Source organism: Osmerus eperlanus, chromosome 12, assembly GCF_963692335.1.
Source record: "Osmerus eperlanus chromosome 12, fOsmEpe2.1, whole genome shotgun sequence".
Taxonomy (NCBI): domain Eukaryota; kingdom Metazoa; phylum Chordata; class Actinopteri; order Osmeriformes; family Osmeridae; genus Osmerus; species Osmerus eperlanus.
The window spans coordinates 2,267,830-2,290,516 of record NC_085029.1 but is presented as its reverse complement, the minus strand read 5'-3'; the positions used below and the strand labels follow the sequence as shown (position 1 = coordinate 2,290,516).

General features: G+C 47.4%; 1 protein-coding gene across 1 annotated transcript; it reads right to left on the bottom strand.

Moving 5' to 3' along the window:
- Nucleotides 1–390: 390 nt before the first annotated feature.
- LOC134031038 (synaptopodin 2-like protein) lies at nt 391–21,681 on the bottom strand. Its single transcript, XM_062474508.1, has 6 exons — nt 21,502–21,681; nt 19,215–19,366; nt 18,259–18,561; nt 18,119–18,165; nt 17,660–17,983; nt 391–4,455 (listed from the first exon to the last, which is right to left on the bottom strand). Exons 1-6 carry the CDS (start codon nt 21,601–21,603, stop codon nt 1,325–1,327), a joined length of 4,059 nt encoding a protein of 1,352 aa, XP_062330492.1. The 5' UTR covers nt 21,604–21,681; the 3' UTR covers nt 391–1,324.
- Nucleotides 21,682–22,687: the final 1,006 nt, after the last annotated feature.

Genomic DNA, 22,687 nt, shown 5'->3' with positions numbered 1-22,687 from the left:
TGACACTGCAGGGGAACATGACAGGGCGGTAGTGGAATGTAGTGGGAGGAACAGCAATGCCTCACTGCTGTTCAATAATGGATCGAGGTTTTGGAGATGTCTATTTACACATATAAAATGTGATGAGCAAGTTCTACAAGAAGTTTCCTTCCCCACCAAAAAGAAAAGTTGCAACGACCCCACACTGTGGTGAAATGTTGGAACAACACCATGCTGTGGAAAAATTGTCCCATCAAAAATAAGAAACAAAGTTGAATCAAGGTTAAAAAGACAGAGAGAAAGTGACAGAGGGAGAGAGATAAAGAGACAGAGGGAGAGAGAAAACTAAAAAGAAAGAAATAAATAGAAAGAGAGACATAATTTTAAGATAAAGACAGATATAGACAAGAGTTGAGTCATGTCTGTTTTTATTTAGTTGTGCTGTTCAGGTACAGAAAAACAGACATTACAAATATGTTTTTTATATCAACAACCAGACTTCTAAACTACCCCCCCACCCCCCAACCACAGCCCCCCCCCCCCAATCCCATCACTGTATCCTGTAACAAATTCTACAAAAAGAAAATTAAAATCAAACGCTAACACAGTGTGGCATTCCACCACTGACAAGACACAGAAGCTTACAATGCGGGTACAAGTTCAAGCATAAAATGTCGTATTTTAAAAGCATTATCACAATGAGGATGAAAACCAGGAGATTGCAGAACCTAAATAAAACAACAGGGCAGCATACTGTTATATTTTAAACTGAGTCCGTCTTGAACTCATTCACATCATCTGATTCCAACAGTGTCCACCTTGATCCCAGGTGATTGCTCTCCCACATCTGTCTCTCTCCCTTCCTCTCTTCGCTTTTCTTTCTCTGGCTTGTCTTTTACACTTCCTCTAGTCATCCACTTCAAAATGTCAAATCTTTCGTAATATTATTATCATCAAATGTTAGTGTGCAGTTCTAAGTCTCTTTCAACCATTTTGTATCTTTTTTCCCTTCTTGTGTTTCACCCTTAACTGACGCTCACACGTTTCACCAGATCAGGATGCAAAGCAGGGCTGGTCATGTGCTTAAAAGATAAAAACTACAAAGTGATAGTGGTTGATAAAGCTACAAATTGTGTCAGACTCAAAACGATTTTTTATGACAACAAACGTGATTCATTTTTCTGGCTTTGAAATCCAAATTCCCCAAATATATTCTGTATATTTGAGTGCTTATGTGCCTTAGCTCGCAATCTATCTAATTCTCCCTTTAAGAAAGATTCTTATCCATGTACAGTATCTTCGGTCTCCTGTCTCTGCAGAGCTGGCACCTCTACACGGCATCTGTTCAGTACAGGGTGGAGCCAGGGCGCCAGACGTGTGGCTGCAGACCCAGGGTGGAGGTGCTGAACCTGGGCCGAGGCACCGATGCTGGCTGGACGGTGCTGGAGGGAGGGCGAGCACAGGCCAGGGACAGGGGGCTGAGGTCTGGGGCACTCTTACTCTGCCTGGTAGCCTGAGACGGGAATGAGGGGGAGCTGTAGGGGACTGGGGGGGGCAGGGGGTTAGGAGCACGGCCAGGGGAGAGGATGGGGAGAGGGGGAAGAGGGGCAGTGGGGGGAGGAGGGGGAGACAGATGCAAGGAGGCTCTGTGGACCTGGGGCTGGTAGGGGGTGCTAGCAGGCTGGGGCTGGGGCTGGTAGGGGGTGCTAGCAGGCTGGGGCTGGGGCTGGTAGGGGGTGCTAGCAGGCTGGGGCTGGGGCTGGTAGGGGGTGCTAGCAGGCTGGGGCTGGGGCTGGTAGGGGGTGCTAGCAGGCTGGGGCTGGGGCTGGTAGGGGGTGCTAGCAGGCTGGGGCTGGGGCTGGTAGGGGGTGCTAGCATGCTGGGGCTGGGGCTGGTAGGGGGTGCTAGCAGGCTGGGGCTGGGGCTGGTAGGGGGTGCTAGCAGGCTGGGGCTGGTAAGGTTGGTAGGGGACAGGACCAGGTGTCAGTGGAGGGGAAATGACATCAGAACGCCAAAACGGCTCTCCCAGTGTTGTTGCAGATCGTGGCGCGATGATTTTGAGGACAGGCCCGGAGGGAGGGGGCGTGGAGAAACGCCTGACCTCCTGAACGCGAGCCGTCTTCATCGGCCCCCGGGGATCGCCCCCTGGCCCCGACTGCTTTTGGGGGCCCCCATAGCTGAACAGAGAGGAGTTGAGCTGGTACGGTTGGTGGCTCATGATGTCCACAGCCTTGATGCCTCCTTTCTTCGGCCCTGGCCTCTTCTCTCCCCCCTTGGGCTTCTGGGCCTGAGTGGGGCAGGAGGGCGACAGGAGGGGGTTGTAGTTGATGGGTGGGGGGGCGCGGATGTTGGAGGAGTATTTCCAGGTGGCTGGTAGGGAGGGTGTGGGGGAGGACTCTCGGGGGCTGGCAGCGGAGGGCTGAGTGCCGGGAGTACTCTCCACCATGAAGCGATCCATCCTGCTCTGCCTGCGAGCAAACAGCTGCCCCCCCTTCCCCCCCAGCTGGGGAACCTGCTGCTGCTGGACGTGTGGTTTGGGGGCCACAGGGGGCGGCTTGTGGCCCCTCTGAGCCTGCAGGAAGTTGCAGGCCTCGGCCCCCAGCCTCAGCCAGTCCTCCTCGGGGCCAGACTCCGTCCCGGCCTCCATAGCCGTCCCTCCCGGCCCCCCGGCCCCCGGGCTGGCCTCCGGCTGCAGGGACAGGTTCTGCAGCAGCGACAGCAGGGCGGGGTTGGGGGACACAGCCTTCTTCTCCTCCGCCGTGCTGAACATGGGCTTCTTGTTGCTGCGACGACGCGCGTCCTGCAGGATCCCGGTGCGAGAGGCGGGAACGGAGATGCGCTGCTCACGGGACGCCAGCGAATCAGAGCTGGGCGGCAGGGTGGGGCTAGTCATGTGAACCGATGGGGCTGGGCCCCCGGGGGCCGACATGTAGGGATTAAAGATGGGGGGCGGAGGGAGCTGGGCCGGGCCTGGGGCAGGGGGCTGGGGGTACTGGACTGGAGCAGGGGGATGTTGGGGGTACTGGACTGGAGCAGGGGGATGTTGGGGGTACTGGACTGGAGCAGGGGGATGTTGGGGGTACTGGACTGGAGCAGGGGGATGTTGGGGGTACTGGACTGGAGCAGGGGGATGTTGGGGGTACTGGACTGGAGCAGGGGGATGTTGGGGGTACTGGACTGGAGCAGGGGGATGTTGGGGGTACTGGACTGGGGCAGGGGGATGTTGTGGGGAGAGAGGAGAAGAAGAGGAGGACACAGGGACGGGAGGAGCAAAAGGAGGAGAGGAGGGGTGACAGACGACAGTGGAAGAGAGACAGACAGGGGGAGGACAGAGAGAAGGAGACAGGACAGAGGAGGGAGGAGAGAATGGGGTGGGGCTTCCAGGAGGGAGAGAACACTCAGCCAGAGTGGGAGGGGAGAGGAGGGGAGGAGGGGAGAGGACTGAGGTGTTGGGTCTAGGGGGGATGTACAGAGAAGTGCTGGACACTGCTCTCCTCACCTCTGGCCCAGAGGCAGAGCGGGGAGCTGGGATGGTCACCATGGATACGGCAGAGATGGGCTTGGTCACCATGGACACGGGTTTGGGTTTGGTGAGGGGCGCAGGCTGGGGAGGACGGAAACAGACAGGGGTGGCAGGGGTGCGAGGAGGGGGGAGGCCGGGGGTGAAAGGTTGGGCAGTCCGGTTTAGGACGCCCCCAGGGTTAGAGTTAAAGTTCATATTAGGGTTGGGGTTTGGGTTAGGGTCAGACTGTTGTGGAATCAGGACCATGCTGGCTCTGCTCACGGCTAAAGGAACCCCATTGACCAGACTCACAGCTGGTGGGGACAGAGGGGAGGAGTTAGAGGCAAGGCTAGGCCTGACAGGCTGCTTCTTGCTTCCATCATCCAGCCCTGGACTTTGATAGGCTGAGTTATTCAGTCCTGGGCTTTGATAGGTTGAGTTCTCCAATCCTGGGCTGTGATAGGTTGAGTTATTCTGTCCTGGGCTGTGATATGTTGAGTTATTCTGTAATGGGCTTTGATAGGTTGAGTTATTTAGTCCTGGACTTTGATATGTTGAGTTCTCCAGTCCTGGGTTGTGATAGGTTGAGTTCTCTAGTCCTGGGCTGTGATTGGTGGGTGTGGTGGAAGGGCATGCAGAGCTCCTCCTATCCAGCAGGTCCAGATAGCCGCTGTCCCACGTGGGGTCGTAGGCCCCAGAAAAGCCCTCTTCATCCACCTCTGAGCCGCTAGGGAACGAGCTGCCCTCCTCCTCCTCTCCCCCTGTCTCCCCCTCCGTCTCCCCCCCTGTTTCCCCCTCCGCACGGCCGAAGCAGGTGAGCGTGTATTTCTTGGCCCTCTGGCGTCTTTTCTTGAACATGAGCACTCCTTTAGAGTGGGGGTCTGGGGCGTGGGTCAGTAGGGAGGCGATGGAGCGACACTTGGAGCGGGCCTCCTTCACCTGCTTCTCCACCACGCTGTCCCCCCTCTGCAGCTCTGAGGACAAGAAGAAGAAACGCTCAAACTGAAATACTAGACTCCAACTTGAACAACAACATGGGCTAATTTGACATGAGGGAGAGACATGAGGCTGGGGTGGGGGACAAACAGACAGGAGAGACATGAGGCTGGGGTGGAGGACAAACAGACAGGAGAGACATGAGGCTGGGGTGGAGGACAAACAGACAGGAGAGACATGAGGCTGGGGTGGGGGACAAACAGACAGGAGAGACATGAGGCTGGAGTGGAGGACAAACAGAGAGGAGAGACATGAGGCTGGGGTCGGGGACAAACAGACAGGAGAGACATGAGGCTGAAGTGGAGGACAAACAGACAGGAGAGACATGAGGCTGGGGTGGGGGACAAACAGACAGGAGAGACATGAGGCTGGGGTAGGGGACAAACAGACAGAAGAGACATGAGGCTGGGGTGGGGGAAAAACAGACAGGAGAGACATGAGGCTGGGGTGGAGGACAAACAGACAGGAGAGACATGAGGCTGGGGTGGAGGACAAACAGACAGGAGAGACATGAGGCTGGGGTGGGGGACAAACAGACAGGAGAGACATGAGGCTGGGGTGGGGGACAAACAGACAGGAGAGACATGAGGCTGGGGTGGGGGACAAACAGACAGGAGAGACATGAGGCTGGGGTGGGGGACAAACAGAGAGTGTTTTAAGAGCAGAGTATGGGCTCAAAACAAGGCCAAAAGTATTGCAAATGTGTGTAGGACGATCCACAAATGTAAAACCTATTACGTAAATGTAAAACTTGTTTCGCAAATGTAAATTGCTTTCCACACATGTAAATCAAGATCCACAAATGTGATTAATTGTCCGCAAACAATCACATTTTGATTTGCCTTTCAGTTTTTTTTCCTAACTACGTATTTGCAAGACATTGTCAAGGGGATTCCGTAAAATTGGCACCATAAAGCTTTGCAAATAGGTCCATAAAAAGCTGAAGTTAGATCATGTGACTTTTGGCACCAATTTGACGCACGTGACTTTTGGCACCGATTTGACGCTAGTCTCAAAACGAGGCAAGGTGTATAACGATCCACAAATGTAAAAATGTAAAACATGATCCACAAATGTAAATCGCGTTCCACAAATGTAAAACCAATTCTGCAAAATGTGAAACACATTTAGCAAATGTGAAACACGTACCACAAAAAAGTGGTGTGGTATGGGAGTCTGTCAGTGAAGAACAAGAACTCTTTAAACCAAATTGTCAAGTGGGCGAGTAAGATAATAGGAGTAAATCAAAGTACTCTAGAATACATTTATACAACTCAGTTGTACAGGAAGGCAAGTATTATTTTAAGTGATGAGCTGCATCCCTTAAGCAACGGGTTTCAGTTACTTCCCTCGGGTTGCCGGTTTGTGGCTCCGAGATGGAAAACGAGACGCTACAGGAATACTTTTGTTCCTGTGGCAATTGAGGTTTTAAATAATAATAAGAGGAGAGATGTTTTAGTATGAATACAATCGTTAAATACAAGAAGGGATATGAATGTGCTTGGTGCAGCCTGTCATGATGTTATTAACCGGTATATTTGTTGTGAATTGTTGTGTCTTGTATGTGTTTTTTCTGGACAATGAAATTCTATTTATCTGCAAAATAATTTTACCTGCGGGTACGAAATAAAGATACCTTGACCTTGACCTTTCCAAATATGTAAATCGCGTTCCACAAATGTAAAAGCAATTCCACAAATATAGTAAATTGCAGTGTACAATTATTTTTAAATTATTCACTTGCTTCAAAAATTTTAAAAATACAATTCAAGACAAATGCTAAGCCCATTTCAGATGTGGTAGCAGCACTAACTGTGAAGGATAAGGGTCCGTGTAACTGGTCCAGATAAATGATTCATTTTTCATATTACAATTAGGCCTACGTTGTTTCGTTAGGCCTATTGCAAAAAAGTCAAACGACGAAACCCAAGCGCATACATGCAAGTGATTGTAATCCATGCGCTGTGATGTTACACGGACGTTAAGTCTTAGCCTAGATGAAATAGTTACAAACAACATAGATAAACAATAGTGACTGTAAAAATGATGATATAATTACAAGTCTAGGTGGATTGCCCTAATGTGGGACATTTTTTGCTTTTCGGACTTCTGTAGTATATTACGATGTGAAGGCAACACATTAAATCCACACCCAATATCATTTTGAAACCCTCAGGGGGTGTCCTAATCAAATCACAAGAGAAAATGCAGATAACACATTTATAAAATACATTTAACAGATATCAGTCCTCTTAGTGCCAAACTGTGTGAGAAAATGTGAAGCTTCCTAATGTGGGACAGTCAGTTGCCTAATGTGGGACACTGTAAAGGCCCAAACCATGGTGCACCTTCATTCATGAATGATAGTAAAACTTACTCAAAAAGTAATTCTGTAGGTTAATTTTATGTTCAGTCATTTTACCATTGGCAATGTACTTCCTGTTACAAAACCAAAGTTTATGATGAAACATGGAAAATTGAGCATCATCAAGCAAATAAAACAATATGATGGTTTTGATGCATTTATTATAAACTCATGAAGTATATTTAAAGGTTAATATATAAAATGTTGCATAGGCCTATTACAATATAACAAACAACATCAGATAACAAATGGCCCGCAGAAGTTCATAAGTCACTACATTTCTGGAAACAGAAAAGACACGTACTGTGAAGAAATGTAAAGGCTATGTCGTCATCAATCACCCCATTTTTCTCTGCACAGCTTTCATGAAACCAACGGGAACAGACTGCACAAGAAACCCACTCCTCTGTGGACTTGGGGTCCTTAGAGTCACTATAAGAATGCTGGCAGATAGCACAAGGATCCTGGTTGACTTGACGGCCTTGACTGGTTGTGGCCTGGTTGAGTGTTTTCTTTGCAGTAGGCTTTTGCTTTTCCCCCTTTTTCTTTAATGAAAGAAAAATGGTCGTCACTGGTCAGATCATATGAAGGAGGCTTTGACCTCTGGCGGCTGGTAGTTTGGGGTTCTCCGACAGGAAGGGCGATCAGTGATTTGAAGGAGACCTTTGGCTGTGTCACCACTTCAACTTCCTGTGCCAGAGGTGGTGGGGTGACTATAATGGCAGACAGAAGAAGGTGCTGTGGAGATTGTGGAGGAGGAGAGGGTGGTAAGGGGTGTGCTCTGGAAGATCGAACATTTCTTGATGGTAGCAATCATCATCACCCCCGTTATTGTCATCACACAGAGGATGGCTTGGAGTTGCACATACAGGTTCTACTGGAGTCTCTCCAAAGGGTCTCTCCGTTGTTTCTGATGGCATGAACAGATTTTTGTTGATCTTGTCTGGGTTGAATGGGAGTATTCCTGACCCAGGATATCCAGCCTGGGCATTTGAGGGAGTCGCAGCTTTCTTCCAGGCCTTGGAAAATAGTGGCATGAACAACGCCCTGTCAGGTCGCTTCCCTCCACTCTCCACGGTGACCCTTCGTCCCTCAAGCCTCCAGAAATGTTTTAGACTCTTGAACAGAGCTCTATCTACAGGATGCAGATAGTGTGTAGAGTGAGGGGGGAGGCTAAACACACATACATTGTTGTCTTTCATCAAATTCAGAAATTCAATGTTGTACACATGGGAGGAGTGGCCATCAACAAGGAGCAAGTGGGGTTGTGGATCGTCTTTGGGCAGGCTTTGGAGAAAAAACATCCTTGTTTATCCACCCGTTAGCTGACATCCTGAGGAAGGTATTCTCGGGAACCCCAAAGAGCCAATCTGCCTTCATCCTCTTGCCCTTGAAGATGATCAGGTTTGGCCCATACCCACCACAGGCGTTGATGCTGGAAAGGCAGGTTGAGGTTTCTCTTTTCTCCCCAGCAGTGATCTCAAAACAAGGTGACCCAGCCTCGGCAACCACCCTGGTGGAGAGGAAGTGATCTTGGAGCCCAGTATCATCACAATTCCAGATATGGCTCTTTCGCCTGATTGTCGTTGAGAAATCTCAGATTTGATTGTAGTTTTTGCATGTTCAACATGGATTATAGGTCGAAAGTTGAATGAACAAGTACTTATGTCCTTTCGATTTCTTATAGGGTGAGTCGTTGTTGGCCATAACACGCTAGCATTCTGCTAATGAATGCTGATTGGTTAGTGAAGGACTGACTACGACCAGAGATCCCGCTTGTTGGTATCCGAAGCGGAACCAGAATGTCAGAGCATTAGCAACATTAGCAACAACATTAGCAAGCCAAAACTCTTTCTAGCATGTGTATTGACAGGGAGAGCCTAACCTGTCAGCTGTGTTGTCGATGCGTCGAGAGAAAAAATGAAGTGACCTGAGCTTGCCGCAAAGCAGTATCTCTGGTCGTACGATGTGTATGACGTCATTTACATTTTAAAAGGCTTAAAGGCAAAAAAGCGACTTTAAAAAGATATAACACCCAGCAGTGTGTATTTGTTTTGCCTTCCCTTTCGAATTCAACATAAAAATTACTAGAAAAAAATTAGATCCTGAGAAAAGTGGATTTTGAGGGCTCTAGCTCCATAGACCTCCATTCATTCTGCACTGGACCGTTAGCGCCTCATATGGAACTAGGGTGGAACTGCAACCAGTTCAGAACCCGGAAGTTTCCCGAGAGTGGCAGTTCTCTCCATATTAGACATTCTCTGATAAGAGCGTGTGCTAAATGACTAAAAATATCCAACGCCATCACCCAGGTGCGCCAATCACTGGAACGAGACAAAAAAACTGTCCAACTTCTCCTCCCTACAGTGCTTAACCAGCCTTTAGATACAAATCGGGCACAAAAAATCACTGACGCAATCGGAATTTACATTTTCAATGTGCCCGTATTCACTCGTAGAGCAACCTGGTTTGTTTTGCTTTTCCCTCAGTTGTACTGAACTCGTACCGAACCGTGATGCCTGAACCGCGGTATGAACCAAAATAAATACATTCCTTGTCTGTGCAAACTTTCATGTCGATTAAAAACCCCTTCTGATTATGATTCTGATGTGTGTCTGTCTGCACATATAGCCTAGTAAATTACCTTGTGGGGCCTTTGCAACACGAGTGAGGGAAGAATGGAGCGTGAGATCGACAGGCGGATCGGTGCGGCGTCCGCAGTGATGCGGGCTCTGCATCGGTCCGTCGTGGTGAAGAAGGAGCTGAGTCAAAAGGCAAAGCTCTCTATTTACCAGTCGATCTACGTTCCTACCCTCACCTATGGTCACGAACTGCGGGTAGGGTAGAACGAGATCGCGAATACAAGCGGCCAAAATGAGTTTTCTCCGCGGGGTGTCCGGGCTCTCCCTTAGAGATAGGGTGAGAAGCTCGGTCATCCGGGAGGGGCTCAGAGTAGAACCGCTGCTCCTCCGCGTCGAGAGGGGCCAGTTGAGGTGGCTCGGGCATCTGATAAGGATGCCTCCTGGACGCCTCCCTGGTGAGGTGTTCAGGGCACGTCCCACTGGGAAGAGGCCCCGGGGAAGACCCAGGACACGCTGGAGGGATCCCCCAGGAAGAGCTTGTGGAAGTGGCCGGGAAGAGGGAAGTCTGGGCCTCCCTGCTTAGGTTGCTGCCCCCGCGACCCGACCCCCGGTTAAGCGGCAGATGACGACAACGGCCTTTGCAACAGCCAGAGCTGAGACAGACTAGTGTTGGTAGCTGTGTTTGTCTGATTCCATAACCCACACCTCCCCGTCGACCTAGATACCCCAGAAAGACTTTAACGTCCGTGTAATATCGTAGCGCATGGATTACAATCACTTGCATGTATGCGCTCGGGTTTTGTCGTTTGAAGTTTTGGGAATAATTAACATGTTACCGATGCTAGATACAGTCAGGATACGTTAGCATTGCTAATAACTGTTAGCGACTACTACAGCTTGCAGTTGTGATGAACATAAGGTTGGAACAGCACCTCTTTTCAGCAACAGCTTCATAAAGCAAATCCTGCTTTACATTGTCCCAGGTTTTCAAAACTGTCCTCGGTGAAATGGTTCGAGCAAATGTGTATTTGAGGGTCGAACTGCACAGGGATCTTCTCATAGACAAACATCACAGCCTGTCGAGTGTTTGGTTCCTCAGGAAGACTCTGAAAGTGTCAGCATTCCCTGTAGGCCTACAGTCTGGAACACTGCATTTACAATGGTCCATTTTCAATATCCTTTCAAAACTTCCAAACTTTCTCCTTTGTAATTCCCGTGGAAGTACACAGAGCAACGCGCAGCTAAACTAGTGTCTGAGATACTCGGCCAGAACACCAGAGGGCTTGTCTGTATGTAAATGTTGGAGTGTGACAAAGGTGATGCTACATTTGTGACGTCACAAATACAGCTTTTTCGAAACTGATCGTTTTACAGCTGCAGTTTCAAGTTGTGAGATTTAGATAGGAAAGAGGTGTTAATGGACTTTGAGGTTCACTGTATGTCCATTTTACCCACTGAACTGTCGTTATTCAACTGTGACAAGGTAAATTCGGTTCTGCAATCAATGACCCCTTTAAAGATTCCGACTCAGTGGTGGCTTCAGGCTAATGACGCTCCTACAACTCCCGGTGTCACCCCTTTAACAGTCCGGGTACAACACATAGAACCTACATTGCTAAATCAAGGGTGTACACTGCGATTTACTACATTTGTGGAATTGCTTTTACCTTTGTGGAACATGATTTACATGTGTGGAAACGGATTTACATTTGCGGAACGTGTTTCACATTTTTGGAACGCGATTTACGTTTCTGGATCTTTATACATGCATTCGCTACTTCTGGCCTCGTTTTGAGCGTCAAATCGGTGCCAAAAGTCACGTGTGTCAAATCTGTGCCAAAAGTCACATCATCTAAGTTCAGCTTTTTATGGCTCTATTTGCAAAGCTCTATGGCGCCAATTTCATGGAATCCTCTTGAAAATGTCTTGCAAATATGTAGTTAGAAAAAAACTCAGGCAAATTAAGATGTGATTGTTTGTTGACAGTTAATCACATTTGTGGATCTTGATTTACACTTGTGGAAAGCAATTTACATTTGCGGAACACGTTTTACATTTGTGGATCGTCCTACACGCATTTGCAATACTTTTGGACTCGTTTTGAGCCCATAGCAGAGCTCCTCAGTGTTGAGTCACACACCCCAAAAAGGTTGCCACAGGGTGTGTGTGTGAGTGTGTGTGTGTGTGACAGCGACAGAGAGAGTGAGGTCATAGTTAGTCCTGTACATGGCTTAATCGAGGTAAACCTTTCAGTAGAGATCCATCTCAGCCCTCATAAATAGCCTCGCAAAAATACCATCAGCATGACTGAGGCCTTAAATACAAGACACCACACACAAACACACACACACGTACACAACAAACCACGTCTCTATCCAGCTCTCTCTCTTAGACGTCCAGTATCTGTTCCACTGATTAGAACAATTCATTGATGAAGGCAACAACAGTGAGTAAACGCATGTGGGAGAGGAAGGAACCAGGACCAGAGGGTCTGTTTCATGCTTCTCTACTGATCCCTCCACTGGGCCACACAACGGTCAGCTCCACTGTGGCCAACACACTCCAGCAACACTCACCAGCAATACACACCAGCAACACACACCAGCAACACTCACCAGCAACACACACCAGCAACACTCACCAGCAATACACACCAGCAACACACACCAGCAACACACACCAGCAACACTCACCAGCAATACACACCAGCAACACACACCAGCAACACACACCAGCAACACTCACCAGCAATACACACCAGCAACACACACCAGCAACACACACCAGCAACACACACCAGCGGCACACACCAGTAACACACACCAGCAACACACACCAGCAACACACACCAGTAACACACACCAGCAACACACACCAGCAATACACACCAGTAACACAGACAGAACAACGCTAAATCAAATGTTTACATGCTTTTTAGGGTCAGTATGGACTGTCAGGGTCTTATCTATTGCACAGCTACAGTAACTGATGCAATTTATCATGACAACACACCAGGCTACAACTTGACCAAACCTCCCTGGAGCCTATCTTTAACGCCTGGACGTTTGTGTGTGTGTGTCTGTATGTGTGCCTTACCAGCGTAGACGATGGATGTGATGGTGTGTCCATAAGGCTCCGTCCCAGGTGGAGAAGTGAGGCTCCTCATTTTGCGAATGTGGGTGTGTGTTCACTGACCTTCTGTGCTACACACACACACACACACACACACAGGTGGAGAGAGTGTAGAGACTCCTTGGAGCACAGTGATCTGGCTGGCTGGCTGCACTGGCCTCCAGGCTCCGCCCATGGAAGGACCTTTGTCTCTCACCAGAGACCAAACCCACTCATGATGTCACCACACTATTCCTGTCTGAATGACAAACATCACACACCTGTCCAGGCTGACCACACACACACAGAGCTACACACACTGGCCTTGTGCATATCCATGGGTGAAGGATAGGGAGACCCCACAAATGGATAGACAGTGTGGCAATGAGGGTGTTTGAATGCGTTATGTGTGTATGTTTGTGTGTGGTGGTGTGTGTCTGTGAGTGTGTGGTTATATGTGTGTGTGTGTGTGTGTGTGCGTGTGTGTGTGTGAGTGTACGGTTGTGTGTGTGTGTGACACACAGGTTTGGGGGTCATAGAGAACGACATGGTCATTACTCTTTGCCGATCCGTCATTCTTCGCTGTTAACACCTCACACTACCCAGCCACCCTCCCCTCACCCAGCCCCCCCAACAAACCCTCACCCAGCCCCCCTCACCCAGCCCCACTCCCCTCACCCAGCCCCCCCAACAAACCCTCACCCAGCCCTCCTCACCCAGCCCACCTCCCCTCACCCAGCCCCCCTCCCCTCACCCAGCCCCCCTCCCCTCACCCAGCCCCCCTCCCCTGTCACTACTGTCCCTCTGTCCTCTGCCCATAGATATGACCTGGAACCTGTCTTTACTGTCTCTCTGTCCTCTGCCCAGAGATATGACATAGGGCCTGACATGTCTGTCTGAAGGCACTGCTGGCATTGTACTGTATACGGTAAACTTACAGTGCCATAAGCACAGGATAAAAACACACACATGTACACACACACACAGCTGTGTCAATCTGTGAGAAGAGTTATGTTTGCCTGTCTGTGTTAGCTGTGTGAGAATGCAGCTTCCATGATTATAAATAGTCCGTCTGGGGTAAAGACATGGGGGGATGTGAAGGAGGAAATACCACACAGCCTTGGCCTCTTTGAGTTGGTTCACTTCCCCACACACCAATACTTTCACTCCTTGGTTTCTTGATTTTGAACTATAAAGTAGAAATATAACACACTTTCACCCATTATTTATTTTTCCACCAGTTCATTTTTTTTATCAGTCGCTCAGACACGCCAAATGTGTGACCTCATTCTCTAAATAGAGTCTCATAACTAGCCATTACACTTTGACTGACTGGCTGCTAGATGGTCTAATTAGGGAGGTTATTTTTCTGTACATTTCCGCATTTCTTTAGTTAAACAGACATAACGTGCTGTCTCTTCTACATTTCCCTATTTATAATCAAATAGCTTAACAATTCAAAGAATAACCTGGGCTGCGTTTCCCAAAAGCATCGAAAATTAATCTAAATTGATCGTAGAATCCATCGTACGATGGATCTTAATTTTACAAGCCGTTTCACAAAGCCATCGTAGCTAAAGAGGTATGGAACGGGGTTTGATTTAAAATTAAATAAATAAATAGGTAAATACATAAATAAATAAATATGACTATGGAATAAACCTTGAAAAAAGATGCCAATAAATATATAAATATAGCATCATATAAATGTATAGCTGAATCCATTTACATAAATAAATTAATAAATACAATTTAAATAAATAAATAAATTTTTCAAAAGACAGCATTAATTTCTTTCATGGAACTTAATTTCCTAATAACACATTAAATTATTTCATGGGACTTTTTTTCCTAATACCACATTTAATAATTTCATGGGACTTTTATTTCCTATTGCCACATTTATTTCTGTGCTGTATTTATTTTCAATCCTACATGCAAATGAGAGGGGCGTGGTTATCCACAGACCAAAGCAACTGCACAAGGTCATAGGCAGACCTTGTGGGGTACCTGGAGAAAACAAACAGTGCTGGTCCTTCCTATAGGCGACATAGGCAGCCGCTTAGGGCGGCATGAAGAGGGTGGTGGCAATTTCTCAAGTGCATCCATTTAAATGAACCCTCCCGCTGTCCTTGAGTTTCAAACGCACTACCAGCAGAGGGCGCCAAACGCGTTACGTCAAATGTCCGTGTACTGGTTGAGCATTGGGGGTGGGGCGCTCGCCCCAGTTTGGAGGGGGGGAGGGGGGGGGGTGTAGGTAAACCTTACTTAGGGCAACAAATGTGCTAGGACCCGCACTGAAAACAAGCTGTAGTGCAGATGTTGGTATTAGAATCAGAATGGGATTTATTCGCCATGAAAGTTTGCACAGACAAGGAATTTGCTTTGGCAGGAAGGTGCATACAATAAACATATAGGGACCTAAAATTTAGACTATCTATACTAAGGGTACATAAACTAGCAGTACTAAGTGGAATTAGAATTAAATAAAATATACAATAAAATAAAATAGTGGTGTCAGAGATAGCATACTGGCCTTATATATTTATTGCCATCTTTTTTTCATGGTTTATTTCATAGCCATATTTATTTATTTATATATTTACCTATTTATTTAATTAATTTTGACTCGAATGGCGTTCCATAAAGAGGCTCTTGAAAATGTTCGTAGATTAACTAGAGTTCCAGATAAGTCGTAGATCGCTAAGTGCATCTTTAGCAAAGAGACTCAGTACACCGATCCAAAAAAAAGGCTACATGGATGCTAAATGAAAAAAAGACAACTCTTATATATATTTTTTATTCTTTTCTATTATTTTTACGGAAGTTAAACTGAAACTGGGATATTTTTCTAGACTACACATGCCTAATCAAATGGTGTGCGAATTACATAAGCATTTCATAAATGCATCACACTGATTGTAAATTCATGACACCTGCTACGCTATGTGCACATCATGTGAACTATTTTTAACCATCTACGATATAAACTAAAAACGATCATAATAATTATGATATAGTATATGTACAACGTTTTCTGTACCGACAGTAAATAATAATTATTGCGTGAATTATAGCTTGAATACTAATATTATTTTTCTTAAAGTTTTTGAACAAAAAATTAATTAATTATTATTTATATAATGTAATGTTTTTTACACCATAAATAAAAACCATACAAATTCAATGAGACACTAAACGTATACTGTAAATCTTAAACGTATTTGTTTATGTATTTACTTATACATTTATATATTTAAACATTTGTAAATGTATGCATTCATTTGTATATTAATTTATTTATTTACTAATTCATTTATTCACACATGTATTTATTTATACTTTAATTTATCCATACTGTAACTTGCTACAGAAAAATAAATCTGTCATCTTCATCCATCGAGTCAGGGGGGGTTAAAGCTTTTGATTGGTGAATCAACCTGGCTGCAGCGTTAGATGCTATACTATCTCTGATCACGAATACAGAGTTTCCAGGGGACGATATTATTCTTATTCTTTATTCTTTCAGTGAACCCTCTCGATCTGATCTAAGAATGCATGTGAATTGGCATTTACCTCCATCTGTTCAGCTACAACCAACATATCTACCATTGTAGCATGAAAAGCGTCCTTCATTGGATCTGCACCGGGCACTGCCATCTTGAAGCAGGACCATAGAGGCAAAAGCAACAGATTCAAGTTCAACCACCAATCAAAAGCTTTAACTCCCCCCCTGACGTAATGGATGAAGTTAACAGATTTATTTTGCTACAGCAAGTTACACTATGGATAACTGAAAGTATAAACAAATAAATGTGTGAATAAATGAAAAAGAATACAAATTAATAAATACTTTTACAAATGTGTAAATATATCAATATACACATAAATAAATAAGTACACAAATATATTTAACATTTAAATATCTAATGTCTCATTTAATTTGTAATTTTTTTATTTATGGAAATAAACTATGTAAACTAAGCATTAAATTATACAATTATTAATTAATTTCATCATTAAATTATAGATTTATATATTTAGTTGTGGCTCTTAAAACCTCCATACAGCCCTACTACTTTCTATAATTAACCACAATTTGCATGTTTCAATTTATTGTACACCAGTGAAATAAGACTGTTGAACCATACTATTTGCGTTACAGCATTAGCTCATTTTTGCTCTTCTCAAAATTGTCCAGGACAGCTGATGTCTTTTGAGCACACCCGGAGGCACTTTACATTACAAGACCCAGAGCTGTTATCGCCATATAGCAGCACTTGTAGAATGCCTCTTATCCAATCAAATTACTTGGATATATTTGTTGCATCCAAACAACTTCACCCACATTCTTCACTGCATATTCTTGGTTCCCGAGCCATACATCTGACACATTTCAACTTCACACAGTGCCCAGGCTGCGAGATAATCTAGCCACACACACATGCACAGATTCCTTGCATATGATGATGACGACGATAAAACACCAATATTTTCATCCCTTGTTTTTTTTACTTTGAAATGTAAAACAGAAAGGCAATATATCCCTCTTAGCCACGATGCACTGGAACAACATGGAAAACAAACAGCTAGCAGCCTGTAGTCTGTAGTCGGTCCTCTATCCAGAAACATGAACAATGCCTGCCATGCCTGTCTGAAGCAACTACAGGACCTACATCTAGTCCTGATCAAGAAGCAGCACTTATGAAGCCCTAGCAGCTAGCTGATGCTTGAGAGATGGAGAGCTGTTTCCCCTGCAGTTTAACGAGGTAATCTTGAGTCCAGTCAGTCACCCAACCACAAGGAACGAGGGCTTAGGGAGGCTGTAGGTACAGCACAACGCCACTAGATGGAGACGTACCCTCTTCCACATTACTGACAGACGTCCAGTCATTCAGACACACCAGCTGTCTCTCTGCTCTCATTCCACAGCCTGGGAGATGGATTTCCTGATTCATGACTAATCTGTATTTTTAGTTAATCCTGTACATGGGAGACTGGATGGGCTTATCACTCTGGGTTTGCTGTGGACACCAACAGTATAGGCTGTGGTTGACTTGTTGGATGCAGTGGTAGGTAGGGTATAGTGTGGAGTGTAACAGTATTTCAGCAGGATCTACTTACTGGCTTGCCGCGCCTTTTCCTTGTACGTAGTTGACAGCTCATCACTCAGGGGGTTCTGTTGAGGCCCCACCATGGGAACCAGCTGTCCACAGGACCTCATTGTCATGGCCTCTTTGGCCCGCTGGGGAGATACCAGGGGTGGACATGACAGCCCCACACACCCCCCTACCTCCTGGAACCCGCTGTCACCCTCTCCCTCCCCCTCCACTCCCCCCACCATCTCTGCCGGCTCCTGAAGTTGTGACAGGGTGTGTGTGGGGGGGTGGTAAGGGGGTGTCCAGTCTGTCAGGGTGGGCTGGTAGACCACCTCCCTCCGAGGCACTCCTGTGTGGGGGCTGTCCGGCTCTGAGCCTGGGTCCCACTGGGCCTGCAGGCTTCCTGTGTGGGGGCTGGCCGGCTCTGAGCCTGGGTCCCACTGGGCCTGCAGGCTTCCTGTGTGGGGGCTGGCCGGCTCTGAGCCTGGGTCCCACTGGGCCTGCAGGCTTCCGTCTGGGGCGCTCTCGTACCTGGGGGAGGGGGGGAGGGGGGGGGGGGGGGGAGATGTCAGAAAACCAGAAAGTAGTGAACATGACACAGCTGTTCATATCCTCATTCTGTACCCGCTCATCTCCGAGGTCTCCTCCTCCTGCTGGTTGTCATGGCGCCCAGGTGAGCGTGCGTGTGGGGGGGTGCGTCGCTGGCGGCGGTGTGTGTGCGTGTGTGTGTCCGCGTCACTGTCGGTCTCTCCGTAGTAGGCTTCGCTGTCAGGGGGGGAGGTGAGACACCCTGGGCCTCCAGTGGGGGAGAGGAGGGAGGGCCGGCCGGGGGGGAGGGGGGCCAGCGGGGGAGACAGGACCCTGTTAGAGGAGCGGGGAGAAGGGGAGCCACCATACTGAGACTCAGAGTGGAACCCAGATGCAGCTCTATAGAGAGATGGAGAGAACGGGAGGAGGAGGGTAGAGAGATGGAGAGAGGGGGGAGAAGAGAGATAGAGAGAGGGGAGTAGAGAGATGGAGAGATGGAGAGGGGTAGAAAGATGGATAGAGAGGGGTGAGTAGAGAGATGGAGAGAGAGAGGAGGGAGTAGAGACATGGAGAGAGGGGGGAGTATAGAGATGGAGAGGGGACGGGGAGGAGAGAGATAGAGAGAGAAAGGAGTAGAAAGATGGACAGAAAAAGAGGTGGGTAGAGAAAGAGGCTGAGATCAACAAATTATAGTCATATACATTTACAACTGAAAAATCCATGTATCCATTCACAGCAGTATGAGTATCGATTTTAATATGTCTGTAATGTGTATTTTTGGAAAATGCACACATCTGTTTTTAGTGTGTGTGTGTGTATTATTGTGTGTGAGTAAAAATGGTGTGTCTGTCTATGATTCTGAATGTATGACTGCCATCCAGCCTTGCCTGTCACCAGATTTGCTTCAGTGTACAGTGTGTGTGTGTGTGTGTGTGTGCCTGTGTGTGTGTGTGTGTGTGTGTGTGTGTGTGTGTGTGTGTGTGTGTGTGTGTGTGTGTGTGTGTGTGTATGTGTGTGTGTGTGTGTTTGAGTGACCGTGTCCACACGCTCACCTCTTCACCCGCAGGTTAAGGGTGATTCTGTGGGAGTCGATGAGGCTCATAGCCTGGGCGTGGCTGAACTCAGCACACACACACTCATCTATGGCCACCAGCTCATCCTCCTCCTTAAGACCAGCTCTGCATGCCTTACTGCGCCTGCGCACCTGCAGACAACCGACCACATGGTGAGGAACACACACACGTACACACACACCCGCACACACAAACACACACACACACACATACATGAACACACACACTCCATGAACATACACACACACATACACACACCCCTCCCTGCCCATTTCATGTGCTGCACTAGCTCTGAGAAGCATTTCCGTCTGTCTAGCAGGTTAGCCTCTGCAGCAGGTTCGTCTCTGCAGCAGGTTAGCCTCTGTAGCATCCCATCTATTCTGTCCAGCTAGCAGGTTAGCCTCTGCTAGCAGGTTAGCCTCTGCTAGCAGGTTAGCCTTTGTAGCATCCCATCTATTCTGTCCAGCTAGCAGGTTAGCCTCTGCTAGCAGGTTAGCCTCTGTAGCATCCCATCTATTCTGTCCAGCTAGCAGGTAAGCCTCTGCAAGCAGGTTAGCCTCTGTAGCATCCCATCTATTCTGTCCAGCTAGCAGGTTAGCCTCTGCTAGCAGGTTAGCCTCTGTAGCCTCCCATCTATTCTGTCCAGCTAGCAGGTTAGCCTCTGCTAGCAGGTTAGCCTCTGTAGCATCCCATCTATTCTGTCCAGCTAGCAGGTAAGCCTCTGCTAGCAGGTTAGCCTCTGCTAGCAGAACAGACTTCTGAATGTAAAGAATCTGAGAAGACAACCAATGTAGTCTACATGTCTGTTCTTCACCTGTCTGGTTAAATTTGGGCTACAGTCCTTAGACGCTGACAAAAACACACCTACATAGACACACACACTCACTGACACACACATACAAATAGACACCCACACGTTGACACTCACACACGTAGACACACACACACACATAGACAGAGACACAATGACACGTACACACAACTGTGGGAGTATCATGAGAGACAGACTCCAGAACAGCTGTCTCTCATTCCCTCACCCCACACACCACACATCCTTCACCCCTCACCCCCATCACCCCACACACCCCGGGCTTGGGGACATGCTTGTCATTCACCATGTGTTCCCTGCTCACCCAAAATAAACCAGGAAAATCTGCCACATTCCTAGACAGAGCGCACTGGAGAGACTGTGTAGAGAACAGGAGGTTGGAACTCCCCAGAAAGGCTAAATAAATGTTCATAGGAGTTCATGGCAGACAGGTTATAAAAAAAGGAGGAGAGAGCTCAATACCAGTGTGTGTGTGTGTATGCGTACGTGTGTGTGTATGTGTGTGTACGTGTGTGTGTGCGTGTGTGTGTGCATACGTGTGTGTGTGTTTGCATGAAGTCTCTTTTCCATGTCCAGATCCAAATGAGCTATTCTGATCATCCAGCCCTGCTGGGCTTATCTAAGGCATGTATGAACTCTTTACACACACGCACGCACACACACACTAACACACACACGCACATGCACTCTAGAAAAGATAGATCAAACTTTCCCTAAGGTGACCTTGTCTAGAAATAGACACTGAGGCCATATTGGGCCCAGACACACTTTCTTGATCCTGCTCATGTTTGTTTAGAGGACTTGAATGTCATGTCAGTCAAACATAAACATCTTTATCAAACAGCGTCAGGTTAGAGCCTGGTTTTCAAGAGCAGCTTTTCTCATTAGACAACTACATTTTGCTGTCATGGAATGTGAACACACACTCACACTCCAGTTTGCACAAACACTGACCACTACGAATGCTACAAATCCTTGTGCTCTTAGAGTCGACTTATCATGTTACATAGTCATACTGTGAGAGCAAACAAAGACATTTCCCTACCACACACACACACACACACACACACACACAGACACACACACACAGATACATACACACACACAGTAAATACACACACTGTGATTCTACAGCATTGAGCTGAAGGTGTTTAAAAATGTTTAATCTGATAACTAAGTACTTCTAAGATTCAATTTGAACTATTGTAGTCTAAACAAAAACATACAGTGGAATTACTTACGAAGTATCCCTCAGTTAGAGTTAAATCATGAATGACAGATTTACACTATCTGACCACCACACCAAGAAGTAGAACACCAACAACCAACAACTGTTCTTCCTGTCTTTCCTTCAATCACAGACATTTTGTTTTCTTGCCCTCATGTACTGTTACCTTCATCTACTTCCTTCTCCAACACATCCACGCACAGACGTACCTTTGCCACCTGTAGAGGTTTGTGGTGCTCCGCTCCCCCCTGAAGTCTGAATCCCCAGGGGGCCCCTCCAGACAGGGACACAACCACCTCCTCAGCCACCATCTCCACACACTCACTGCTCTGAGCACAAGACACTTATCAAAAGAGAGAAAGAGTGTGTGGGTGTGTGTGTGTGTTTGGCCTTCCCCCTTATGTGAGTCCTCAGACTCCCGGGCCATGGAAAGGGGGGGGGGGGCTGATCCCCTTCTGCTCAAAGTGGAATGCTGTGCCGAGAAGGCAGGGGGGGCTGAGTAGGGTGAGAGAGGGCACAAGTGTGTGTGTGTGTGTATGTGTGTGTGCGAGAGAAAGAGAGAGAGGGAGGGAGGGAGGGAGGGAGGGAGGGAGGGAGAGAGGGAGGGAGGGAGGGAGGGAGGGAGAGAGGGAGGGAGGGAGGGAGGGAGGGAGGGAGGGAGGGAGGGAGGGAGGGAGAGAGAGAGAGAGAGAGAGGGAGGGAGGGAGGGAGGGAGGGAGGGAGGGAGGGAGGGAGGGAGGGAGGGAGGGAGAGAGAGAGAGAGAGAGAGAGAGAGGGAGGGAGGGAGGGAGGGAGGGAGGGAGGGAGGGAGGGAGGGAGGGAGGGAGGGAGGGAGGGAGGGAGGGAGGGAGAGAGGGAGGGAGGGAATTTACCACTCACGTGGGCAACACAGGCCAAAAAGAAAGACCTACGTGGAGTTCAGAACTCCACTTTGCCACTAAGAGCAGCAAAGATCAATATCATGCCTTCTGTAAGCTCTGTCGCATTGATATAGTCGTGAGTAGTAGGGGGAAAGGGGCTTTAGAGCGGCATGCCGCTACAGAACGGCACAAGGATAATGCTTGTTCTGCCGGGCACTCTTCCTTAACATCATTTTTTGCTCCGAATACAACAGCAGATGATAAAACAACCGCTGCTGTGAAACATCAACAGAAAATCAGTGCACTTGTATTGAAGTATTGAATTTGTATTCAAATTACAAATGTTGACTTACTAAAATGACTAATGTTATTGTCTTAATTTCTTAACTAATGGCCCCCACCCCTAGCCTGGCTCTGCCCTCCTACGTACTTCCGCTCAATTTTGATTTTGCTTCTGTACTAGGTCTGGCCGTGAGGTAAGTAAGTCAGATGTCTTCGGTTAATTTTCTACCGGCCAATCAGTGAACAGAGGGAG

Excerpts from the sequence above, each read along its gene's own strand:
- LOC134031038 (XM_062474508.1), bottom strand. The coding sequence starts at position 21,603 with ATGGTGGCTGAGGAGGTGGTTGTGTCCCTGTCTGGAGGGGCCCCCTGG. Across the intron at positions 19,367-21,501 it reads AACCTCTACAGGTGGCAAAG|GTGCGCAGGCGCAGTAAGGC; the intron begins GTACGTCTGTGC and ends GGTTGTCTGCAG. Across the intron at positions 18,166-18,258 it reads GAGACCTCGGAGATGAGCGG|GTACGAGAGCGCCCCAGACG; the intron begins GTACAGAATGAG and ends CCCCTCCCCCAG.